General features: G+C 54.4%; 2 protein-coding genes across 2 annotated transcripts; both read right to left on the bottom strand.

Annotated features, from left to right (window-relative positions):
- Positions 1-1,166: 1,166 nt before the first annotated feature.
- IUM83_18511 (Integrase catalytic core protein) lies at positions 1,167-4,532 on the bottom strand (the record flags this gene model as incomplete). The annotated part of the gene is made up of 4 exons (XM_067943517.1): positions 1,167-1,513; positions 1,570-2,386; positions 2,452-2,595; positions 2,682-4,532. The coding sequence occupies 4 exons, from the start codon at positions 4,530-4,532 to the stop codon at positions 1,167-1,169; spliced, it is 3,159 nt and encodes a 1,052-aa protein (XP_067795629.1).
- Positions 4,533-4,579: 47 nt separating this feature from the next.
- On the bottom strand, positions 4,580-5,184 carry IUM83_18510 (Copia protein; the record flags this gene model as incomplete). The annotated part of the gene is made up of 2 exons (XM_067943516.1): positions 4,580-4,709; positions 5,087-5,184. 2 exons carry the CDS (start codon positions 5,182-5,184, stop codon positions 4,580-4,582), a joined length of 228 nt encoding a protein of 75 aa, XP_067795630.1.
- Between the last annotated feature and the right edge of the window lie 14,429 nt (positions 5,185-19,613).

Below are 19,613 nucleotides of genomic sequence, written 5' to 3'. Positions count from 1 at the left end.
AATGACTTCAGCTCGGATGCGTATTCGTTTCATCGCAAAGAACAAACCGAATCACGGCTTGTCTTTGGTGATGTATTGCAGCAATCGTGGTATAACCTTATTGAAATCGCCCTGCGCGAACTCGTATGAACGGGAGGTCGCCCTTTGTCGTGTACTTGCCGCTTCCTATAGCGGGATCAGGGTAGTTGAGAATCAAGGATCACTCCGGCCAAGTAGTTAACTCCGGGTGATCTGGGATCTGCACTTGTAGGGAGTTCACTAGAAAGGTCAGTATATTATCCAGATTAATCAGCCGACACTAGATCTGCTACCCAATACCTTGTTACTTCGTGGTGGGCCAATGTCGTTCCCGATTCCAGGCGAAGGCGAAGGCAATTTTGCGTGCTGTCCAAGGCAAATTTGAGTCTGATTTATGGTTATGTCCAATCCTATCCAAAACTCCTATCACCCAATCCGATCTATCTTCCCATCTGTACCCGCTGGCTCTACGGACTCACCTCTCATCTTCATTGCATCGTCACTTGTTCCCTCCGTTGAACTGTAGTCGCCAGATCACCCGCTGAGTCCCAGATCTGCCAGATCCGGATCCGCCTGATTCCCAGATCCGATCTCCGAAGTGCCTTGATCTGGGTCGGTCTGCATTGATATGGGGTCCCTGGGCTGTTGCGACCTCCTTTCCTCTCTTCACGCATCTTAGCCGTCTATCAGAGGCTTGGATCCGCCCCGGTGTACGGGAACCGGATCCAGATCCACATGGATACATGTGATCTGGATCCACCTCTCCCAAATCCGCTTGATCCACGCTGATCCTCGCCGATCTTGAGTCCTTGGGTCTGAAGAAGGTCGTACTGGGATCTTGCACTGGTTGACTTGGTCGTAGACACCGCCGAGGCTTGGGGCGAGGCGAGGAAGGTCACTTGGGGGGTTGAATCGAAATTCAGAAGTGATTGGATTGTTGGAGCTTACACCCTAGGCTAGTGCTAAAGACACGCGGCCGTGCGTCCTATCAACTAGTGCGTCTAATCAACCATCATTCTACACTACTCGTCCAATCAACCTACTCGTCTAATCAACGTGTGGTCGTATTGGACCGGTTCGGTTAACCGGTTCGGGTACCTCGGAACTGGTACAGTGTACCAAGGTTCAGTACCCTGCAACACGCCCCCTCAGTGCGAACACGCGTGAACGCCGAGCGCAGCCGTCAAGTCCTTGTGTCGTGGTCCGGCAAGTCCCTTGGTCATGATGTCGGCCAGCATGATGACAGTCTCGCAGCACTCGACGATCACTTCGCCGCGCTTGACTTCGTCGCGGATGTGATGGTACTTGATGTCGATGTGCTTGGCGCGGCCATGGTTGACGGGGTTCTTGGTCATCTTGATGCACGACTGGTTGTCTTCGAAAATCTTCAACTCGGGCGCGACTCCGCCTGCAGCAACCAGGATCTCGCACAGCAGCTTGTGCACCCACTTGCCTTCTTGAATCGCAAAACTCAGTGCGATGTACTCGGCCCTCACTTGTCGAGAGCGACACACCTCGATTGCTTCTTGGAAACCCATGAGATCGGTCCACCGGCGACTTGGAACAGGTAGCCCGACGTAGACTTGCGATCACTAAGATCACCAGCCCAGTCGGCATCCGAGTAACCTTGAAAGTCGATGTCCTTGCCCGGCGAGAAGCGGATTCCGTGCGACTTGGTCCCTTGAAGGTAGCGGAAGATGCGCTTGACCGCAATCCAGTGCTCGACTTGCGGGTTCTCCATGAAGCGTGACACGTAGCCAACTGCGAACGCAATGTCAGGGCGAGTCGATGTCATCAAGTGCATGAGTGCACCGACAGCCTCGCGAAATGGCGCGTCCAACTTGGTCATGGCGTCGCTTGAAACTAGCTTCATGCTGATGTCGACCGGACTTGCAGCGGGTTTGCAGTCTTGCATGCCGAAGCGCTCCAGGATGTCGTTGATGTAGCGAGCTTGGCTCAGCGTAACACTGCCATCCGCGTTGTCGACCACCTCGATCCCGAGGACGAAGGAACACTTGCCACTGTCGGTCATCTCGAACCGCGACTTGAGTTGGCGCTTGACTTCCGCTATCATTTCCGCCGAGCTTTCGGTCTCCAAGACGTCGTCCAAGTAGACCAGCAGCAGAACGCATTTGCCGTCGACGACCTTGATGAAGAGGCAGGGGTCGTAGCTTGAGACGCCAAAACCGATGGAGCGCACATACTCGTCGAAGGTCTCGTTCCAAACTCGCGATGCTTGCTTGAGCCCGTAAATCGCCTTGAGCAGTTCCACGCAGTCGAAACCGTCGTCCAGTTCCACGCCTTCAGGCACGCTGCAGAACACCTTCTCCTTCTTCAAGCCGTACCGGAACGCAGTCACCACGGCGAGCTGGTCCATCGTCCATCCGAAGTACTTGCTTGGCAACCGCAATGATCATTCGCAGCGTGACGTACTTGACCACAGGCGAAAAACGTCTCGGTGTAGTCGATGCCATACTTCTGCACAAAGCCTTTCGCGACGAGCCGAGCCTTGAACTTCTCGATCGATCCGTCCGCGTTGCGCTTGATCATGAACACCCACTTGGTACCGACTGCGCGCTGGTTGTTGGCAGTTTAGCGGCGCGGAAAACACCTCGCAGCCGCATTGACTTGAGTTCGGCGCGAATTGCCTTGCGCCACTGGACTTGGTCTGGTCCGTTCACAGCTTGAAACGTCTTCGGCTCCGCGCTGTCACTTGCTTCCACAGCATTCGCACTTGCACGCCAGAACATGGGCGGAGTCGAGCCGTCTTCATCATCTTCTTTGGATTTTTCATCTTGCGCCGCCGTAGATTCACGTTGGTCGTCATCTTTCGAGCGTCCAGGCGCACTTGCTTCTTCGAGCCCAGCACTGCGACGAGGACGCCGAACATTGTCGCGATCTTGGTTGTCCGGACGCGATTTGCGCTTCCCCACCTGCGTGAACACCCTTGTGCCGGAGTCCTCGGAGACTTGCATGTCATCGAAAACGTCGGTAAGTCGGTTGACTTCTTCACCATCAGCAGCCTTGGAGTCGTCGAAGCTTGACTCATCGAATGTGACATCGCGAGAAATCACCACCTGCCCCGCCTCGATGTCATAAACTCGATACGCCTTGGAACGCTCCTTGTAACCCATGAAAATTCCTTCACGAGCTTTCGGGTCCCACTTGAGTCGCTTCTCCTTCGGCGTCAAAACGTAGGCCTTGCACCCGAAGATCCGCATGTGCTTGACGTTGGGCTTGGACTTGTAGACGATCTCGAACGGAGTTTTGTCGGGCGACTTGGGTGACGGCAGACGATTCTTGATGTAAATCGCCGTCATCGCTGCTTCCGCCCAGAACGTCTTGTCCAACCCGGCGTAGTGAAGCATGCTGCGGCCGATGATCACGATGGTTCGGTTGGCGCGTTCAGCCGTCGCGTTGGTTTGGTGCGCATACCGAACCGTGGGCTGCACTTCGATGCCGTGGTCTTCGTAGTACGCCAAGAGCGAATTGGTCGCGAACTCCTTGGCTCCGTCATGGCGCACGAACTTCACCCTGGCATCGAATTGCTTCTCCACCTTGGTGGTGAATCGGCGCAAGCAGCCTCCACTCTCCGACCTGGCTCGCAGACAGAATCCCGACATGCATCCGCTGGCTTCGTCCGTGATGAACAGCAAGTAGCGACTGCCACCCAGCGACTCTTCTTCCATGGGCCCGCAGATGTCGAAGTGGAGGAACTCGAACGGCTTGTACTTGCGCTTGTTCGGGTTGCTTGGGAAGGGCTTTTGCACCATTTTCCCTTGTTGGCACCCACGACATTGGCTTGACTTCTTCGACGATGTCGGCATTTTCGCACCCGTCACCATGCCACTTGAGACCATCTTCCGAAGAACGTCATTCGGCGCGTGACTCAAACGCGCATGAAGATCCACCGCGTTGACCGACGCCTTGGACACCGAATTCGCAGCGCAGCTTGGGACTCGGAGCCAGTAGAGACCGTCGATCAGGTCCGCGGAAGCCACGATTTGCTTCGACGTTTTTTGTGCGATGTGCATTTCAGCACCATTAAACACCACCTTGAACAGTCCGCTTCGGTTGATCTGCGGCACCGAAAGCAGGTTCTTGTTCATGCTTGGCACGTAAAGTGCATCTTGAATGCGAATGTCGCGCTCATTGCCGTTGGGCAAAGTGACCCGCTGCACCACCGTCCCGACTCCCATGATCTTGGCCGTGTTGCCGTTGGCGACCGTGAGTTCACCTTCGTCGCACACCTTGATGTCGACAAACTTGGTCTTGTTGGCAGATGTGGTGCGTGGCACCACTGTCGATCGCCCATGAGCCTTGAAACTTGTTGGTCCTGGAGACTCCACACTCCATAGAGACCGCGAACGCGACGCAGTCGTCATCGCTGTCGTCACGCCACTGGACGTTGTTCGCACCGCGACCAGACCGGCCACGTCGTGCACCCTCGATCTGCCCTCCTTCTGCTTGGTCCAGCACTTTTCCACGACGTGCACCGATTTTCCGCAGTACATGCAGTGGAGACTTTCACGCTCGGCATTGAAGGCCCCTCGCAGCGTCTTCAATCTTCACCTGAGCCGTCTTCTCGCCCCTGCCGCTTGATGTGCTCATTCGTGAGCACCTTGATCACATCTTGAGTGCGCAGCTCTGCGTTGCTCATCTCCAAGTTGCGAACGACGTTCTCGAAACGCCTGGGCAGACTCTCGTGAGCAAGCAGATCGCCACGTCTTCATCCTCCATCTTGGCGCTGATGTTGCTGAGCTTGGCGCTGATGTTGAGGACTTCATTGCAATGATGAAGCACATTGCCGCCTTCTGCCATCTCCATGCTGAAGAGCTGGCGCTTCAGGTAGATGCGTCCAGCCTCTCATGACCCCCGTAGAGCGAACGCAGTCGCGTCCAGGCCACCCACGCTTCCTCGCAGTCGTCGACCACATGATGGTAGTCAGCATCCATGTGGAGCAACATCAAGCCGAACGCGATGTTGCTCGACTTGACGTAGTCGTCGTTGGCCCTCGTGTCCGCGAAGGTTGGTTTCGTCTCGCGGTTCACGACGCCCACTGACCGACTTGGTCAGGAACACGCCACGCATGTAGCGGTTCCACGTGGCGTAGTTGTCGCCGTTGAACTTGTCGATGGAGATCTTGGTGTCTTGGACAGAGGACATGGTGCTTGGGCTCATAACCTGAAGAAGGTCGTACTGGGATCTTGCACTGGTTGACTTGGTCGTAGACACCGCCGAGGCTTGGGGCGAGGCGAGGAAGGTCACTTGGGGGGTTGAATCGAAATTCAGAAATGATTGGATTGTTGGAGCTTACACCCTAGGCTAGTGCTAAAGACACGCGGCCGTGCGTCCTATCAACTAGTGCGTCTAATCAACCATCATTCTACACTACTCGTCCAATCAACCTACTCGTCTAATCAACGTGTGGTCGTATTGGACCGGTTCGGTTAACCGGTTCGGGTACCTCGGAACTGGTACAGTGTACCAAGGTTCAGTACCCTGCAACAGGGTCGTCGCAAACTCCTTTCTCCACTTCGCTTGCCATTGCCACCTCTTAGAGGCCCAGATCCGCATGGGTGCATGTGATCTGGATCTGGATCCACATGGGTACATGTGATCCGGATCCCACCGTCCCTGATCTGGGTTAACTTGTCTTGATCTGGGGTCCTTCGGCTGGCGTAAGCTCCATCCACCGCTTAGCGTATCCTAGTCATCCCTCAGAAGCTCAGATCCGCCTGGGTATAGGTGACCCGGGTCTGGATCCACATGGGTACATGTGATCTGGATCCAACCACTTCCGATAGTGCGGATCTGGCCCTCTGCCGTATGTAGACGTCTTCTGTGTCATCTTGTAGTATTTCCAGTAGTCTCCCTTTGACGCCACACACATCTGACAGCCTCGATCCACCCGCATCACCAGATCCCCTCGATCTGGCTTCTCGGGTGTCACTACCGCGGTATAGTGACTCCGTCAAGATCCATATTTTTGCCGATTGCTCCCAATCACCCCCTTTCCCGGAATTCGCTTCTCCACAACACCAGCTGTTTGCTTGGTGATCTTAAATTGCCACAAAAAGATCTCCTTGAGCTATTCAACAGCATGGTGTTTCCTGTGGAAAGCGAAGAATTTGTGGAGGTGCTGTTACCAGTGTTGACCTGCTTCGTCGCTCAAATCGTGCAGGAGGAAAGTGACATGCTTGTGGTTCGTGAGTGTCTGGATTGGGGTCTGCACGCCCAGCGTTTGTTGCTTGAGGGGGAATTCAATCAGTACTACCGAATGAGCTCTGCTGGTTTCGAGCGTTTGCTTTCTTATGTTGGTGCCGATTTGGTAGTTGACCCACTACAGTCCGCGAGGCCCGCACGTGGAGAGCCACCAGTGTTCCCGGCCGCTATGTTTCAAGCCTCTATTTGTTGGCTTGCTGGTGGTAGCTACCATCACATCCGTGTCATCACGGGCACGAGCAGGGCTGGTATCTATAGAATCGTGCGTGCTGTACTACGTGCTATCAACAGTAGTGCACACTGTACTACGTGCTATCAACAGTAGTGCACATCTTGCTATGACATTCCCTGAAACGGACGAGGAAATGGAGCTTAGTGCGGCTGTCTTCCGCGCATTGAGCATCGGGGGCGCAATTCCTGGCTGCATCGGTGCGGTAGACGGATGGTTGTGTCCAATTCAAGTGCCCCGTAGTTCTCAATGTGGAAACGTAATTTAATTTTTTTAGGGCATTATCAACGGTATGGTCTTAATGTCCAAGCCTGTTGTGACCATCGCAGTCGGTTTACGGCAATGACTTGTCGCTCTCCAGGAGGGAGGAATGATTCTGTTGCTTTTTCACAATGGTCTCTGAGCGAGACACTTTCGCGAATTCGTGGGCCGTATTTTTGTGGTGGCTGATAATGCGAACACTCAGACTAGAGTGGTGCTCACTCCGTTTAACGAGGCACAGACACGAGGCCGCCCTTATCGGGATAATTTTAATTTCTACCTAAGTCAGTGTCGTATACGTATAGAAATGGCGTTCGGCTTGTTAGTCAATAAGTGGCGCATTTTCAAACGACCTCTTCGAGTTCGTCTTGCTAACGCGGGACATATTATCCACGTGCGCATGCGTTTACACAATTTATGCATTGGTCAATACGCATTTGAGAACTCGTTGGGCGCGAAAAAACTAGAAAGGCGATGCGTAGAGAACTTTGAACGTGGAATGAATCGCGAGATCTATCCTACTTGCCCACGCAGTGTGAGACCAGTGGTGGTCGCCGTATTGAGGTCATGGACGAGGTGGCACGAGTCGTAGTGATGGATCGCATTGTACCGCTTAACCGGAATCGACCTGCACACAACAGAGCACGCCGCAGCACAACAATTTAAGTAAACGGCAGAATGCACCAATAGATGCCTTATTTTTCTCTGGGTAAATTGTATTTGACTTTCAGTCCGCGCTCTCTTGCAACTGTGTAGATGGGCAGAAAAAGAAGCTGCTGGTAGATGCTGGCTCCCCAGCGAAGCAAACGACGTGAACTCGCTCGGAATAAATGGGGACACGAGCGGTGCAGGGCGCCGCGCTTGTGCAAACGGAGCCCTTGTGGCGGTATTGTCCTCGGAGCTCATTCTCGATAGCTGTCTCTTCAACAAATGGTTTCGCCAACTGTTCAGCGTGCGCTTTGGTGCGCCCGGTGGGCGCACGGACGTTCTCAACCGATGCCACCGCACATGCATAAAAATGCGATGCGCTGCGCTGTGCTGCGCCCGGTTGAGAATGGGCGTAAGAACGCGCTGAAGCCGGAGACGTCATTACAAGACCGAAGCTTCCCAGGGGCGAGGACTGTGGTGGCCTCGAAGAGCGCTATAGCCAAGTCGGAAGCCGCGGCCAAGAAACGTGCGGCTAAAACATCTGTGCCCAGACGATCCTCTTCTCGTAAAGGGAAAAGGAGGGAGCAGACCCGCCGTCATCTGACCCCGGCGGCTCTGACTCAAGCTCCTCGGACTCCAGCGACGGCGACTCGCGGTCAAGTAGCTTCAGCAGCGAATCGAGCGATGACTTCGACCTGGACCTGACCACCTCGACGACGACCAAGGAAGGCACGACGGTGTGGACGTATCGGCCGTATATTAACTATAATGCGGTCGAGAAGTTCAACGAAGATGCATCTGTGGAGGACCGAGTTGGCTGGTGGGAGAGGTTCATCGACATGGCTGCTCAAGGTTCCTGGCCGGACAAGATGAAGATCCACCAGCTACGTGGACGCATGCCTTCCTCGCTGCGAGATTGGTACGCCCAGCTCCCGAAGTCTGTTCGCCACACCTGGAAGAAGATGTCGCGGCGATTCAAGGTCATGTATTGTCGAACGACTGGATCCTACGCTGAGCGCTCAGGTGCGCTCGAGCGAGACGCCGATAACGATCCTCAATACCGTTTCAAGCCTCGCATATCTGTCCGTGCGTTCGTTGTCCAAGACTCCGAGCCCGATTCAGACTTGGAACCTGAGCGACATGTCCGGTTTGAAGAGCTAGATGATGAAGGAAGACCAGTGACCCCCGCTGCTCAGGTTGCGTTGGCCCAGCGACGCGAGCATCGCGCAGCCAAGGCCCCGCGTGCTGAACAGCAACCTGTGTTCAAGACCGAAGATGTGGCCAAGGGAGTCTACCGCGTCCGAAGCTGATGAATGGCGTCCCCCAACTCAGACGGTTGACCAGCGTCCAGACCCGGATCTGAGATCAAGGCCCATGTCACCGCGTTCAGGTAACGCGCCATGTCAATGACATCCGAGAATTGTGGGAAGTTTGGACACTCGAAGGACAATTGCTGGGCGGACTTGATTTGTGGTCGATGCCATCAGCAAGGCCATACGACTGAAGATTGCCGGACGAATCCGTGTCCAGGTTGCAGCCGGTTCCATCGTGGAATTTCTTGTGAAGATTGGAGAGCGTTTCAAGCCATGAAGAAGCTCACGCGCCAAGGTGCACTCAAGGACCAGACCCTGGACGCTGTCCAGACTGGTGAAGCTGACTCTGAGGAGAAGTCGTTAAACTATTAAGCCCGCTAGAAGGGGTTCCAGAACGCGTCGGGCTAAAGAAGACCCCAGAGTTATGTGCCTTAGTGTACGTCGGCCCAGAGCTGAAAAAGAAGAAGGAGAGACCAAGATAACCAACAATGCATGAACGTGTTTCAAGATTCATGCCATTATTCAACCAACTTGCGCTCAAGCCCTGTGCATTCACACAATGTGCAGCAGGATACCTCGGGCGCGGACTCCCGGGTGGAGTTACGACTACACCCAGGCGAGCGTTATGGATGGTGGGGAGATCATGAACCAGATGAAACGCATGAGGTTGCCGTAGTGCATGGTGCTGTGAATGAGTGTCGGACCAAGATTCCCCTGAACTCTGGTGCGTCTATTAGTATGCTGAGTTTTGACTTTGCGCGTAAGTTGAAGCTCAAACTACAGACGCACAAGAAGATGAAGGTTTCAGGACTGGGAGGCGTTCCGACGTATATATCAGCACATGCCGAGGTCAAGATCACGCTTGGCGCAAGGGTGGTCTACGTTTTCCGGCTCTGGGTTACGAATATTGGTGAAGGAGTGGATGTATTGCTTGGTATGAACCCGGATGAGGAAACGATCTTGATGTATGGCGAACTTGACCGCACCTGTGTGGGCTTGGATCTGCCTGTGAGGTCAACAGAGAGTCTTTACTTGCGACCAGGGCAGAGTGCGATTATTCGCATCGACTATGGGCAGTCCAATCCCCAGAGTGAAGTGATTTGGGCCGGAGTGGTGATCAATGGGTGACCAAGATCATCTACTCGGTCAGGTCTTGGCCGATTGCAGTCAAAGTGGCGAACATTTCTGATAAGCTGGTTTGGATTGACACACGTACCGATGTCGCTCGGATTGTGGGGTACGGCTTCTTTCCCCGTGCTGGCCGGTTCGTGCGTCCAGGCAAAAGGCAGTATCAGGAGTGGCAACAACTCATTTATGAGAATACACCGTTTGCCCAAGCCCAGATGCGAGCTGATCGGCTGACTCAATTGTTGTATGACTAAGAGCCGCCCTGCGCGCAAACGCCGAGTTATCCGTGGCCGTCCAAGATCATGCTACGACCGACCCCGGCACTACTCAGGTTCGGATGGTACAAGTGAACAAAATGCCGAAGAAGCTGAAGGTCACGTTTAGTGTGGTGGAGTCAGAGGTGCAAATACCCGCTGACCCTGGTCCAAGGACTAGGGACGTCGAAGTTCAAACCGACCCGGTTGAGGAGATGGCCTGCGCTCAAGTTGCAACTACTGTAGGGAGTGCTCATCTACCAGGCAGTAATTAACACTGCCTGTGGGGACTCGTGCGCTTGCCACATGAGGAAGAAGCTCTCGTTGATCGTGAAGTGTTGGAGTTTCTGAAGCTGGACATCCCCAAGCTCGATCGCACTGGTGCCCAAGGTCTGCGTGATTCCGACGTTCAAGACCAAAATGAGGGGGACGAGGTGGAGCGCTTAGCTGCAGTTCCAGCATTGACCGACGAGATGACAGTGTTCAAGCGCGATATTCCTGCACCCCCTCAGACGGGCCCGGTACTCGGACGCAGTTCGTACATTGACGACATTGCACATGGAGCGCCGACGTGGGACCAACTCTGTGAGGACTTGAATGCACTCTTGTTCCGGCTGAGATATTGGAACATTTCTGTAAGTCTCCCGAAGAGCGAGTTTGGCAAGTTGACCATTCCGTACCTTTCACACGAGATCAGCGCAGAAGGAATCCGCGCCATGCCCAAGATTGCCAAGTCCGTTCAAGACCTGCCGTTCCCGTTCACACTCCAGGGAGTTCAGAGTTTCTTGGGGAGCTTGAGCTACTACAACAAGTTCGGATCTCCCTGTGGTGGCCGCGTCACTCTACGAGTCGACCGAGGATCAAATACGTGCAGGACGAGACCTTGAGAGCGAGCGAAAGAAGCATTCGAGATCTTGAAGCGTAAGATCGTCTCAACGCCCATGCTACACCACCCTGATCGCAGAAGACAGTTCATCATCATACCTCACACCAATCCTTGGGCCGCATGTGCAGTCCTTGGCCAGATGTATGACGGTGTGATTCACCGACCGCATTCTGAACGAGTTTGGGCTACGCTACCATATTGCGTAAATGGATGTTCTGGCAATCTTGAGGGTCTTTGGGTTGTTCAGACCATTGATTTACGGTTCGGAATTCCCGGTGGTGATCTACACTCGCTACTCGGTCTTAAAGTTGTTGCTGAATTCGAGTTCCGCTGAAGGACGAAGCTTGAAGTGGGGACTGGAGTTGTCAAGGTGGTCGCTGGAGATTCGTAGAGTTCAACGCGACGAAGATGGACTCGCTGCCATATTGGGGGCGGGCATTACTCCTCGTGAACATTTGGACGCAGTCGTCGAAGAGCTGATTCCGGTCATGGGACGAGTCAAGAAGCCACCAGCGTTCAGCATCGAGATGCTCGAGTCAGCCTACCAAGGAGTGGTCCACAGCTTTGATGGTGCTGCCAAGACTTCGACCCAAGTCGAAAGTTGTGGTTGTGTAGTGGGTCTAACTTTACTCACTACTTTAGCTCACACGTTGCGCAACGTGTGTGAGGAAGCGTAAGTACTTAGTAATTACTTAGGTTAATTATATTTGAATACACAAATATAATTTAAATCAGGAAAGACTCCGAGTAACTTAGATTAGGTAAAATGAGAACTGTCTTGTTTGTAAATTGATCTTCCTCCTAAATCTGCTAAAACTATTTAGCATCTATGAAAGGGGTTGACAGCGGCTGGCTGTCAGAGCCCCGCCAATATGCACGTATCTAATTGGTAGAAAGATGCTGCTTTCTACCAATAGGATCGTTGGGTAGGTGTGGACCACTCATTGTGGTGGCCCATTTCAATGTGTCCATTGGTGTGACTTACACCAAAGTGAGGAAGTATCAAAACTTTTTAACAGATATCTTATCTGTTAAAATTACAAGTGGCTTGTAGCCACTTGTGCGTGTAACCCGTTGCATATTACACCGTGGGGAGAGCGAAAGTCAAAATTACCGTGGCTGGGAACTTGGTGTACTACATGCACCTTTGGGTCGGAGACCAACACGCAATCTTGGGAATGAACTTCATGGTGCCGGCTGGAGAGCACATCCTTACAGCTGGAACCGGGATGACGACCGCCTTCGACGAGCGTTTCCGCGGGGCGATTTCCTCGAGAACGGTATCGACAAACGTTCGGGGCGTGATGCTTGCGGCCAGCGTGCGCAGGATCTCCTCTTCTCCCTTCGTGGAACGAATGATCTCGAGCCTCCATGGCGAAAGGACCGCGGCACACTGTGAGAGTCGGTCTTGGAGTCCTTTGGATCGGAACAGCCAAGCGAGCGTCGTATGGCGGGTCAAGGCACGGATCGGTCGGCCGACCAATATCGTATAGCATTCACGCAGTACGCGCAGCAGGGCCAAGATTTCCTTCTCGATGACGCAGTAATTCAACGCGTTGGGCTTCAACGTGCGGCGAACAAATTTCACCGGCATGCACACTTCGTCGTGGCCTTGAGCGAGTAGACCTGAGATTGTCCAGTCACAGGCATATACGATTACGACGGGCTCTCGACTCGCGTCAAAGTGCTTCAACATCGGGGTCTCGGCGAACTTTGTTTTGAGCGCGTCAAAGGCATGCGTCGTGTGGATCCATCTTTCTTGTTCGCGCACTTCCGGCCTTGCCACGTAGTCGTCGAAGTCCGTCTCCGTGAGCGAGTACAGCGCTGTCGCGTATATCGCGAAGTCGGCGATGAACCGGTGGTGGTAGTTGAGACTACCCAGGAACGACTGCAGCCCCTTGTTCTTGCGTGGAAACTCCAATGTCGTAAGCGACTCGAGATTCTTGGGTTTCGCCTGGAGTCCCTGCTTCGACACTTTGTGACTTAGGAAGTCGACCCGAGACATATCCCACTCACTCTTCTCTACACTGATGGACAGGTACCACCGTTCGCAGACATCCAGCAAACGTTCGACGTTCTCGCACAGGTCGTCTCACGACGTACCGCCAATCAGGATATCGCCGATATGCGACCTCCTTCCCAAGACGAAGTAGATCCCTGGGGCTTCTGGTTTCCCGTCTTCGAAGACGTCCCGGGTGGTGCTGTCCGGAGATAGCTTCAGGGACCCGTAGAGTGCGTTGTACAGCAGTCGCTGGTATATTTGCGGCGCGTCGCACAGGCCGAAAGGCATCAGCAGCCATTCAAACAAACCCATCGGCGTAATGAAGGCCGATATGAGTCGGGCCCGGTCAGTCATGGGGACGACCCAGAACCCGCTGGCCATGTCGAGGGAGCAGTACCACAGGTACTTGTCCAAGTCTTCCAACAAGTAATTGACGAACGGCATGGGATAGATCATCAGCTGCGTGAGTCCGTTGACTAGGCGATAGTCGATGCAGATCCGGATGTCGACGCCGTTCTTCTTCACAATCACGACGATTGGTGACGCCCATGGCGACTTCGACGTCTGGATCATGCCTGTGATGAGGAGCCCTTGATCAACTCCGACACCTTCTCTCTGAATTGCGGCTGGATCTTCCGAACGCGTTGAGCTGTTGGTTTCGCGTCACCCACGTCGATATCGCAAACGACGCCCACGGCCGCGGGTGGCAGGGCGATTCCCTTCCCGATCAGCCACTTCCGTCTCATCCAGATGATCTGGCGCAGTCGGTCTTCCTGTCGCGCGACTTCTTCGGTCGACTCTCCGTCTGGCGTTCCGACTTTCAGGTCTTCGATCTTCACCTCGGCCGTCAACGAGAGATCCGGCAGCACGGCCATTTCCGACTCAAGGCCCTCGGCGAAGAGGTCCGATCCTTCATGTATCAACACCACGTCGTCTTCGTCCGCGTCGTCGGTGTCTGACTCGGTTTCTTGTTTCGGCCCCGGCGTTGTCTCCTTCCGGACCTCTCTCGCCGTGGTCTCCCCCGTTACAACTGGCGAAGTGTCGGGTGGTGCTTCCAGTTCCTTCTGGGGCGCTTCCCTGGAGCTCCCCTCGAGCAGCGGTTCCGGCGCTGGTTCCTTCGGGGCTACTTCGGAGACGGCAGTCAGCATTGACACCGGTCGCTGTCGCGCGTCGGGCTGCTAACCTTCCACCTTCGGTTTCGGTCGCAGGATATGCTTGGGCGTTGGGTAAGTGGGGCGCTCAACCATTGGCCCGACGAACTCGACCAGGACCCAGTCCTCGTCCGCGTCACACGTCGCGCCGTAAGCCAGATTCTGCCACTCTTGGTAGCGGCGGGACCCCAACTGGACAAAACCCCGCACTCGCGGGAGAACGTCGGTCGGCGTCCACCACGCCAGCATCTTGTGGGCATCAAGTGTTATCGCCGAGTCTCCCACGTTCGTCACGCGCAGGTAGGTTCTTCTCCCAATCTTGCCTTTCACGAATGTGGCGACCCATGGCCCCCTCGCGTTACCCACAGGAGTGGCGCATTCCGGTCTGGCCGAAAGGTGCGTCCCGGGTTCAGCCGTACAGGCGTTCTAACGTTCACCGGGTGCAGCTTTGTGCCGTACAGCGGCCTCCTTCCGATCATCTGAATGCCCACCTCGTCGGGGAGGCACGCCGTGCCGTCAGCCGTAAGGATGTGCACTCCAGCCGGCACCATGAAGTTCATTCCCAAGATTGCGTGTTGGTCTCCGACCCAAAGGTGCATGTAGTACACCAAGTTCCCAGCTACGGTAATTTTGACTTTCGCTCTCCCCACGGTGTAATATGCAACGGGGTTACACGCACAAGTGGCTACAAGCCACTTGTGATTTTAACAGATAAGATATCTGTTAAAAAGCTTTGATACTTCCTCACTTTGGTGTAAGTCACACCAATGGGTACATTGAAATGGGCCACCACAATGAGTGGTCCACACCTACCCAACGATCCTATTGGTAGAAAGCAGCATCTTTCTACCAATTAGATACGTGCATATTGGCGGAGCTCTGACAGCCAGCCGCTGTCAACCCCCTTTCATAGATGCTAAACCGTTTTAGCAGATTTTAGAGGAAGATCAATTTACAAACAATACAGTTCTCATTTTACCTTAAACTAGCTACTTGGAGTCTTTCCTGATTTAAATTATATTTGTGTATTCAAATATAAGTAACCTAAGTAATTACTAAGTACTTACGCTTCCTCATACACGTTGCGCAACGTGTAAGCTAAAGTAGTGAGTCAAGTTAGACCCACTACACCTGGTAGCACTTTGTAGTCCGTCCAACGACCGACTACGCGACGTTCGTACGCGGTGTACGAACGCGGAGCCGAGAACCCCATGAGCACGGAGGTGCCCATGGAGAGCTCCAATACGCCTGCCACGCATGTTGCACGCGCAGACTGCCCCTACCTGTCTGACCCAGAGTGGGAAGCCCTCCAACGACTGTCAACAGTCATTGGAGAAGCGGCGATAGCTGCGATGCTGCGTACGCTACCGCCGACGGAGCAACATGGTGTTGCTCTGGGATTCATGATGAAGGAGCAGCGTGATGCTACTTCCTCAGTGACGGCGCCGTCAGGGACGACACCGCGTGCTCAACCATTAAAGTTGAGCGTAAGCAATTACGTGGGAAGAGAGGGCGAGCCTCTCCTCCGATGGCTTGTCGAACTCGACACAGCCATAGCGGCTCGACGCATCGTCGACCCGCTGTCGAAGGTCGCGTTCGCCATGTCCTGCCTTGGCGGACGCGCAAGGAGTTGGGCGTATGGACGCCGACTCTCCGATCCTACGTGCTTCAGCACGTACGAAGTGTTCAAAGAGGAGCTCAAACAAGCGTTTGAGCCCCCGCAAAACGAGTTCCGGTCGAGGGCGGAGTTCCTCGACCTTCAGCAGGGTAAGCATGACGTCCATGCTTACGCGCAGCGCGCACGATATTTGGTATCAAATATCGTGACTAACCCGATTGACGAGGCGACCAAGGTCGTCACGTTCATGAAAGGACTTAGAGATGGGCCCGTGAAGACCTATCTCTTCCGAGAGTACCCGAGTACTCTCGAAGCTGCAATTACCCTTGCCATGCAAGAAGGGTTTAGCCTACCGCAGGCTAAACTCCATGTAAATGAACCGAGGCCGCAACCGCGCCCGGTAGCGAGGACGGGAGGTCCGGAACCAATGGACCTCTCGAACGCAACAACTGCTGGTTACCAGCAGCAGGGAGGCAACGTGCGACGCTTCCGTTGCGGGAGGATCAGTCACTTTGCACGGGAGTGCACAGCTCCCATGCCCCCTGGAGGTGGCCGTCGTGGCGATGCTAGGCATCGCCGCGGACCAACAAAAAACGCGAACATCCAGTAGGCGCGGGGCGCCCTACTGGTAATGCAGTCGCGCGTGCCGACATCGGGCACGCGACACTGAGGACTGCAGCCCCCAGTGAGACCAGCTCTCACTGCAAGAAACAAGATGACAGGCCAAACCTAGTCATCTTGAAGGTTTACTCGAAGAGAGCGAGTGACTCTCTTCGAGCTTTGGTAGATTCAGGCGCGTCGAACAACTTTGTTCGACTACGAAGCCTGCCGAGACTTGACTTCGAGGAGGTAAAGCGCTTCTCGTACAAACAACGAGTGTTTGTCGAACACTTTATCGTCCTGGACCTGGACGATAAGTTCGACGTGGTAATGGGCATGCCGTGCAAGCCACGGCATGATCCGGTGATAGACTGGAAGAAGCGCACGCTCGTGCGCTTCGGCCGCGACAGCGGAACAGAGAGCGATGGTCCTGTTATCGCAGCGCACGCACCAGCAGGTGCGCGCGGCTCACCAGTCGAGACAGCGCTTAATGCTGCTGTCCCGGAGTGCCCAGGAAGTGCGCGAGGGCGAGCACAAGTGAGACCAACGTCGGCAAGGCTGTCAACGTCAGAAGAAAAAGACGTGCGGGTTCCGGGAACCAATACCCACGTTCAAGCGTGTAAGGGACGGTCCCTGACCAGGTCGACAACGACGCGTCGGCTCCCGGAGCCGACGCACCCTCGGTCATGAGGGGCTCCGCCAATGAATGGCGTCGAGGTGACGAAGGCGTGTCAACTCCGGGAGTTGACGCTGCAAACAGTGCGGACGGTTGCAAACGTACCGCACTGACGCAATTTGCATGCTGTCGTGCAGCCGGGCTGCACGACGAAGCGCCATGCGATCAAGCCGGGCTTGATACCGCGCGCCCGCGGACAGGGTCCGCCGGCGAACAACTGTCCACGGCCGGGCCTGGACCAGAAGAACAACTGTGCGGAGCCCGGCTCCGCACAACAAGAAGACAGCGCAAGCGGAAAATGCTGCGCAAGTCTCGGTCCGGGACCGAGACGCAACAAGAGCAGTCTGCTGGGCAGACAGAGGCGATGACGCCGGATGTCGAGACGCTAAGCGTCTTGACGCACACCGATACTGGATTCCAGTATCAGGAAATGGAACTCGTTAATCCTCCGACGACGGCGTCGGAGTTGACTTCACTTCCAGCCATGAACTGGAAGCGCTTCACTCGCGACTTGCACGATGGACGCATCGAGCAAGTCTGCGTTCTTTCGGACAGCGGAAGAACGGAGAGCGAGAGCGAAGAGCTGAGGCAGCTCTTCATGGGGAGTACCACTGAGAGTGAAGACACTCTCAGTGCGAAAACGAAGCGAGAGCGCTTCGAGGAACAAGGTTGGGACTCGCTGAAGTCGAGTCCCTATTACGAATTGTTGAGGGAGTACAAAGACGTACTCCCGGAAGAGATTCCTGCGGAGCTTCCGCAGGATAAGGGCATTCAGCACGAGATTGATCTCGTGCCGGGCACGAAGTACTGTGTCACGCGGCAGTGGCCACTGCCGCGAGAGCAGGTAAAAGCAATCGACGACTTCTTTGAAAGTCGTTGCAAAGCAGGACAAGTGCGGGATTCAAAGTCCCCGCACAGTGCTCCGACGTTCTGTGTCAAAAAGCCACAGGGCGGATGGCGCATCGTTCATGCCTACAACAAGCTGAACGATGCGACGGTACCGGCGCAGACGCCAATACCGCGAAAAGATGTTATCATCGATTCGATGGCCGGGAGCACCGTCTACAGTGCTCTCGACTTGCGAGATGGATTCTATCATATCCTAATGCGTGAGAGCGATATCCCTCTCACGGCAGTGAGCACGCCAAGCGGCATACTCTGGGAATGGCTAGTAATGCCGCAGGGGCTTAAGAACGCCCCTGCGACCTTCAACAGGTGCGTGACGCACTTGTTGCGCTCGGTGCGCGATTTCGCACCGAGCTACTTCGATGATGTATTCATCCACAGCCGGGCTGTGGACGGGAAGACCGACATTGAGATGCATCTCCGGAGGCTACTTGAGCTTATGCGAAAGCATAAGCTCTACGCGAACCTGAAGAAGTGCATCTTCGGGGCGAGCGAGATACCCGTCCTCGGGTGTCTCGTAGGAAAAATGGTGTTCGCCCTGACCCGGAAAAGGTCTGAGTGATTAATGAATGGCCAACGCCTTCAAGTGTCAAGGAACTGAGACAGTTCCTTGGCTTGGCCACATACTTGTGCAAGTACGTGGAGGATTACGCGGGCAAGATCCGCCCGCTGTCACAGCTTCTTAAGAAGGAAGCTTTGTGGAATTGGACAACCGATTGCCAAAAGGCATTCGATGCAGTCAAGCGGGGCTTGACTGAGGCGCCGATCTTGGCAGTGGCTGACCAAGAGCGTCCATTCCACGTCGTATGTGACGCATCCGACTTCGCGATCGGATGTGCGTTGATGCAGCACGAACACGAGGGCCGTGATCGTGCCGTCTACTACCAATCGCGTCAGCTGAAGCCAGCTGAGCGCAACTATCCTGTACATGATAAGGAACTCCTTGCCATGAAATATGCACTCGCAAAGTTCCGAGTGTTTCTACTTGGAAGTAGACCATTCGTGGTCTACACCGACCATGCATCACTGCGCACTGCAGTGAAGGCACCACACATATCACAAAGAATGGCGAGATGGCTCTCATCCTTTGCGGAGTATAACTTCCGGGTTGAATACAAGCCCGGAAGATTGAATGTGGTGGCCGATGCGTTATCACGTCGGCCGGACTACGCAGAAGCTGCTGACGTCAATGCCATTGGCGCCATGCGATCAAGCAAACCCACGTCGCCTCTGTTGGACGATGTGAAGGCCGCGTACGCGCACGACGCGGACGCGAAGCTCTTGTTGGCCTATGGCACAACACCTTCTGACAAGGCTCGTCAGAAGTTGCCCAAACACCTTCGTGCGCGTGCACACCGCTTTCGTGTGCACGACGGACTACTGCTTTACAATGCAGTCGACGACAACGCGGATCGCGTCGTCGTGCCGAATGACCATTGTAGTGGGTCTAACTTGACTCACTACTTTAGCTTACACGTTGCGCAACGTGTATGAGGAAGCGTAAGTACTTAGTAATTACTTAGGTTAATTATATTTGAATACACAAATATAAGTTAACTTTAGACAAGACTCCAAGTAGCTAGTTTGAGGTAAAATGAGAACTGTATTGTTTGTAAATTGATCTTCCTCTAAAATCTGCTAAAAACTGTTTATCATCTATGAAAGGGTTGGCAGCGGCTGGCTGTCAGAGCCCCGCTA

This window comes from Phytophthora cinnamomi, assembly GCF_018691715.1.
Source record: "Phytophthora cinnamomi strain GKB4 chromosome Unknown Contig20, whole genome shotgun sequence".
NCBI classification, from domain to species: Eukaryota; Oomycota; class Peronosporomycetes; order Peronosporales; family Peronosporaceae; genus Phytophthora; species Phytophthora cinnamomi.
The sequence above is the reverse complement of the archived record's forward strand: the minus strand, read 5'-3'. Positions and strand labels throughout refer to the sequence as shown.